Consider the following 6,581-nt stretch of genomic DNA (forward strand, 5'->3'; position numbering starts at 1 on the left):
GCATCTCTACAGACAGAGGGGAGAGTATATCTCATATGAATATATCTTTTCTGGTCCTTGGCTAATTTTTCCTGATAATGTGCTTTGGAAATGCTACTTTATTGTTCTTATGCTATGAATGTAACAGTACTAGCTCTTGTGGTTTGTTTTTACCTTATAAAGGCTGGCCTTTGTGAAGCAGAACAGGAACAAATGAGGAAAATTCTCTACCAAAAGGAGTCCAACTACAACAGACTTAAGAGGGCCAAAATGGACAAATCTATGTTTGTAAAAATCAAGACCCTAGGTATTGGGGCGTTTGGAGAAGTATGCCTGGCCTGCAAAGTGGATACCCATGCCCTGTATGCCATGAAAACCCTGCGAAAGAAAGATGTACTAAACCGGAACCAGGTGGCTCACGTCAAAGCAGAAAGGGATATACTTGCCGAGGCAGACAATGAGTGGGTGGTTAAACTCTATTATTCCTTCCAAGATAAAGAGAACTTGTACTTTGTGATGGACTACATCCCTGGTGGGGACATGATGAGTCTACTGATTCGGATGGAGGTCTTTCCAGAGCGTCTGGCTAGATTTTATATCGCTGAGCTCACTTTGGCTATAGAGAGTGTACATAAAATGGGATTTATTCACAGAGACATCAAGCCTGACAACATTCTGATAGACCTGGATGGGCATATCAAACTGACTGACTTTGGACTGTGTACTGGATTCAGGTGGACTCACAATTCAAAATACTATCAGAAAGGTAGTGTTTTGGGTCTTTATTTGTGATAGTGTTGCATTCCTTGGTGTTGAAACAAAGCAGTACCTCTTGGCAGATATGTTTGCTTGGAAAAGAGGGGTAGTGTGTGCATTGGCAAGGTGAACTATGATGTGTCTGTCTCTCATTGACTCATTCAGTTAGTTTACTTCTGGTCCTTTGTTTCCCATACTGTTTAAATCCCTATCAATCATTTAGCTGTTGCAGGACCAGCAATTCTTCAGTTCGTACTTGTTTGGAGAGTCTCTGTGATGGTGGAAGATCTAAATCATAGGTTTAAAGTAATCCTGGTACCTCCTGTGCCCGCCACTGAGGAGTGTTGGAGTGTGTGGGTAAAAGGGCCATAAACAATTGGTATAACTAATCTAAACATACACTATTGCTCTGTATCTCCTTTATGGGAGTATGCATCCCTGTGCTGAGACAGAGACTTTCTGCTGCTTGATGAAAATCAATTGTGAAGGGGAGGGAGGAACTAAACGCCTTGGGTTTGAAGTTTAAACGTTGTTTGGTGAAAGAAAAAGATGACAGAATTAGGTCTAGATAAATATGTTTCTCTTTGGTGTGTTTTATAACTATGAATGTAAACTTTCTCTCCCTTTTGAAAGGGAGCCATATTAGACAAGACAGCATGGAGCCCAGTGATCTTTGGGATGATGTGTCCAACTGTAGATGTGGAGATAGGCTGAAGACATTGGAACAAAGAGCTAAGAAGCAGCATCAGAGATGTCTAGCTCACTCCTTAGTTGGAACTCCTAATTATATTGCTCCTGAAGTCCTGCTTCGGAAAGGTAGATGACTTGAATTTCTCTCCTGTGTAGATGAACACTGAGGCTTTGAAATACTTTTTTTTTTTTTTTGTCTTAAGTAAGCTTACTGCTTTGGAAAGTTGTCATATAGTTGTCTATAGTCCACAAATAGCTCAGATTAAGGAGAACAAATTTCTCTACGTGCTCTACTTATTAGCGTCAGTGTTGCTGAAATTGAGGGTGGTGGTGCCGTGTGCTCTTCACTTTGAAGCTTTTGAAAGAGACTGCTAATAAACATGTTAGATGATATTGGCAGTGGTATTTCCCAAATATAAAGCAGATAATCTGTGCTTGTGAAATATGACTCGGACCACTAGTGGAGTTTACAAAGAGCGGTGAATAGCCAGCTGCTGGTTCTGAATTAGTGATTAAGGCCACTTGAATGTGGATGATGTCAACTTGTAGAAACATCTCCTCCAGATTCCCCGCCAGAATCTGAGGGAAACACAGCAAGTAGTCTTCCGCAATTTAGACTGGACGCCTTGCATTTGAAGCTCAACTTGAGGAATTTAGACAGTACTGAGTGGCTGTCTGTGCAGAACAGTCACGATCACTGAACCTTGTAGTGAGGAGATTAGATGTTCAGAGTTGTCCACAACCCTTGTGCTAAGTCCTCTGGACTCTTCCTGAGTTCAGGACATTTCAAATTATACTCAAATCATCTGATGACACAAATCTCCATTGAAATCAGCATTTAAATCTTCTAGTACTTTTGTAGATCTCAATCATATACCTTATTTATCTTGTCTCAGCAATTAAGTGGTTGAAATTGTTCTGTTCCTCTGCATGGAGCTTGTGGCTTACTTCCGTCTGTAAGGCCAGGCTCTGCCCTTCAGCAGTGTTTCAAACCCTTGACGTTGCCTCCACCATACCGGGGGGGTACATCAGTCGCTAAGCCTTTTTGCTGTTCTTTGAGGGCTGGGTTGTGCCACGTAGCAGTGTAGCTGTGGAACATTGTGAGAAAGCTTAACTCTTTCCAATTATGTGATTTCTCCACTCACTTTTGTTGTGAATTAAATGTATTCAGAATGATTCCTGAACACCGGAATTAGATCTTTACTGAGAGCAGTAGGATTTAGGTCAGCAAGCAGAAGGCACTTTTTGATGAAGAGGAATCGCAAGTCCTGCATTTTAGGTCACAAATTGTTTGTCTGAGAAAAGACAGATATCTTTGTCCTGTGTTTTGATATTTAATTGTGAGAAGAAACAATAGCTCTATACACACTCTCCTTGGTTAGCGGACGACGACCTTTTCACTTGCCTTTCAGGATACACTCAGCTCTGTGACTGGTGGAGTGTTGGTGTGATCCTCTTTGAGATGCTAGTGGGGCAGCCTCCTTTTCTGGCTCCTACACCCACAGAAACCCAACTTAAGGTAAGTTGAAGCAAAATTCAAATCTTTCATAGGCAAATGTTAACCTTCTCCCTTCCCTTCTCCTATGCACAGACCCATCCCTATCGGTTTTACTAGAGTAAGAGGTAGCGGTTACAAAGGCCTTATTTTTCCTAGTTCTGCGCAGGGACAAATCCTTTCCTGTTCAATGAAGATTATGACTGTCAGACCAGAACTGACATGTCCAACAGCACAGAGTTATTAGCTTTATGAGTCTTCTCAGTACAATTCTGGTTTCTCAAGCACAAGGTCATCCATCTAACTTCTTTAGGGCGCCGATCAGATTGGAGTAACCTGATATGTCAGCAATAATCTCAGTTGTCACTGTGAGTGTTTCAAAGTCATGCAGTATTTTCTATTAGAAAGAATATATATCATGTCCGCTTTTCCTATCTGCATCCACTTTTCCTAATCTACATTTTCAAGACTAAATGAAGTCATATCAGTAATTTTTAAACTGAATGTCTTCTCAAATCTGGCCCTGGTAGCATTCAGGAGGGAATTTGTACTTTTTAAATGGATTTGCTTCTTGTATCTCCTATGCAGCAGGGTGTCTTGATTCACTGATGACATCTATTGACAGCCTAATGCAATCTAACTGGATTCTTGAACCTGTAAAATAAATATCCAGACCGTGAATTGACTAGTTATGTGTGTATTGTACCATTAGCGTTGACAATCAGAAAGACTCCATTTCCAGAGTTAGAAATTGCTGAATATCTTTCTCATCTTCAGGTGATAAATTGGGAAAGCACACTGCACATTCCCTCACAGATCAAGCTAAGCTCTGAGGCAACTGATCTCATCACAAAACTCTGCTGTGCTGCGGAGGACAGACTTGGAAGAAATGGAGCAGATGATATTAAGGCTCATTCTTTCTTTCACTCTATGGACTTCTCTACTGATATCCGTAGGCAGCCAGCTCCCTATGTTCCAAAGATCAGCCACCCAATGGACACTTCAAATTTTGATCCGGTTGAAGAAGAAAGTCCTTGGAATGACACTAGCGGTGACAGTACCAGGACATGGGATCCGTTAGCCTCTTCCAGTAGCAAACACACAGAACATGCCTTCTACGAGTTTACTTTCCGGAGGTTCTTTGATGACAATGGGTATCCGTTCAGATACCCCAAACCTTCTGGAATGGAAGTCAGCCAGTCTGAGAAATCCGATGTGGAAGACAAAGATGTGGTGGATCAGACTGGAGCTTGCCAGCCTGTATATGTGTAAATTATTGTATAGAGTACTCCAGATAATTCTAATCTCAAATCCAGAAGGGCCTTTAACTGATCCTTTAGGAGCTGATCTTGCAACCCTTGTTCAGGTGTACCTTCAGCTGCGGCTGAAGTCATCCTGGGTTAAAAGTTTGCAGGGCTAGGTCCTGAAAAAGGCACTCTTGAAAGTTCAGGTCAGTTTTACTGTAAATAACTGTTGATAATTACACTTGAAATCCTGGTCTTCACCAAAATCTGCAAGGCCAGCAGTGTCATTTCTAGGCCTATTTTTATTTGAGGTCAGCTTCCCCTGACTCTGATTAACATTTACAGACTTCTGCAGCTGTCAGCATTATTTTTTAAATGAATAAAGAGCACTTATATTTTGTTTATAGCAGGGTTTTTTTTCCTACTAAATTATAGGGATTAACTTTGACAAATCATGCTGCTGTTCTTTTTTTCTACATTTTTATTTTATCCATAGCACTTATTTCACATTTAGGAAAATGCATAAAGCTGAAGAACATGTGATGAAAGGTCTCTGTGCAATAATATAAGAAAGAAAAAAAAAAAGAAAAAAGAAAACTCTGCTCTCTGATTTTCTAAATTTACTGATACCATTGTATTCGCACCATGATTTTTGTTTATTATGTGTATTTTCCACATTTCAAAATTGTGACATAACCTTAAAGCTGCTTTATTTCCTTCTGCTTATTGGAGTGTAATAGAAAGTGTGAGCAAGTGACAATTTGGGTGTGATTTCATTGTCTAGCGTGTGAAGAATGTTGCATGAGCAGTGTTTTTCTATTTGAAATGGCCTTTTCTTGCCATTCACAGGCAGGTCCTGTGGATCCATTTTTACTATGGGTCTAAAATTAGACCATTTTAAACAGTGTGTTGATAATGTATTGTGTGGATGGTTTCCTCTTATGATTGTATCCTATTAATTTTGTAAAACAGATTGCAAAGGTTATAACTGAATAGTGATTTTGTGGTCTGATGTAATAGATCATTTTATTAAACGTGCATCATCGGCACACACATTTCCCCACCGAGGATCAATACCAAGACAATTATTACAAGGCTAATTTGTGACAACAGTTTAGATCTGGCTCATTCACATAGCATACAGCACAGTGTTCATTGTTCAATGTTATCAGTAATGCAGAGCACCTATACTAACATATGTAGCTCAACATCTTCAAAAAAGAATGTCTAAAGCTGCGCCCCTATAACACATTGAGATGCTAAGTGAGATGAGACTGGCTTTATAAATGATGTCGAGTGCGTGCAGCTCCAGTGACTTCTGTGCAACCAGGAGGCGCTTGGCTTTTCTAAACATCACATGCCTGTACATGACTGACTGGTTATCCATTTAAGATCCTAATGTTTTAGGCACTGACATCTGAAAATGTTGGCATTGCTCAAAAGTTATTCTATCCTGTTGTCTCTTTTGATTAAAATGTTGCTGTGATGGAGTATGATAGTCCTTCATTTCTGTCAAATTATAGGCATACTTTGAAATATCAATTCTTAACTATGTTGAAATATGCGTTTTTCTTATATGTATAAGTGAAAATTATTCAAGGTGATATCAGAATACTAAAGATAATTAAGCCATACATACTTGCATATATATTATATATAACTAAGTAAGTAAACACACACAAAAATCCTTAATTCAGATTAGTGTAACAGTCCTATTTAAAGTGATTGACATAATAACATTTGAGGAAAACACTCCTTTAATGTGTCTTTGCTTTATTTTATTTTTAAATCTGGAGCTTCATTATTTTTTCCATATATTATTCCACGTATTATTCCTTAATGTTTTAGCATATCCTATCCTATCCATTGTTTAGATATCTAAGCAACAACATATAAATTCATCAGCCTAAACTAAACAAAAATGATTGTGTATTTGTTTACATTTGTATGAAAGGAATGTGCTGAGGTATGCAGTGCTTGTGTTGTGACAGTTCATGTAAGATTCAGTATTACTGCTCTTTTATATAGTAATGCCATTTTTGTTATTTACATCTATCTGACATTCTTTCATGTGGTAGGTTCTTTCTCAGGAACTCAATTTAACTGTTATTTATTGATATATCATTGCCTTTGAAAGCTTCTACTGGCACAATTTATTAAAAATCTGAATCAAAATCTAAAATGCATTATGTGTTCTTGAAATGCATAATTTCTGCCTCTCTAAGGGGTTTGTAATGCTAATGGTGGGTTTGAGCTATAAGCATGAGGCCCAAACCCGGGCAGGGTCTCTGGGTACGTTAAGATGATTTCTTTTCTATGCTCATGGGCCCTGAAAAGAAGCAGCAGGATTCCCAGGTAAGACTTGCTGTGGTATGACAAAGTCAGTAGATGGCATAAAATTCAACACAGTCACTTTT

The 6,581-nt window shown here is 39.0% G+C and overlaps 1 protein-coding gene across 7 annotated transcripts in view; it reads left to right on the plus strand.

Moving 5' to 3' along the window:
• LATS2 (large tumor suppressor kinase 2) overlaps nucleotides 1–6,342 on the plus strand; it is a 51,169-nt gene extending 44,827 nt beyond the window's left edge. For all 7 annotated transcript variants that reach the window (XM_068930252.1, XM_068930250.1, XM_068930254.1 and 4 more), the window contains 4 exons: nucleotides 163–745; nucleotides 1,369–1,551; nucleotides 2,838–2,944; nucleotides 3,698–6,342. In XM_068930252.1, the coding sequence (XP_068786353.1) occupies nucleotides 163–745; nucleotides 1,369–1,551; nucleotides 2,838–2,944; nucleotides 3,698–4,192 (1,368 nt within the window). In that variant the 3' untranslated portion in view covers nucleotides 4,193–6,342. The remainder of the gene's footprint in view (nucleotides 1–162; nucleotides 746–1,368; nucleotides 1,552–2,837; nucleotides 2,945–3,697) is intronic.
• The last annotated feature ends 239 nt before the right edge of the window (nucleotides 6,343–6,581 follow it).

Source organism: Struthio camelus, chromosome 1, assembly GCF_040807025.1.
Source record: "Struthio camelus isolate bStrCam1 chromosome 1, bStrCam1.hap1, whole genome shotgun sequence".
Classification (NCBI taxonomy): domain Eukaryota; kingdom Metazoa; phylum Chordata; class Aves; order Struthioniformes; family Struthionidae; genus Struthio; species Struthio camelus.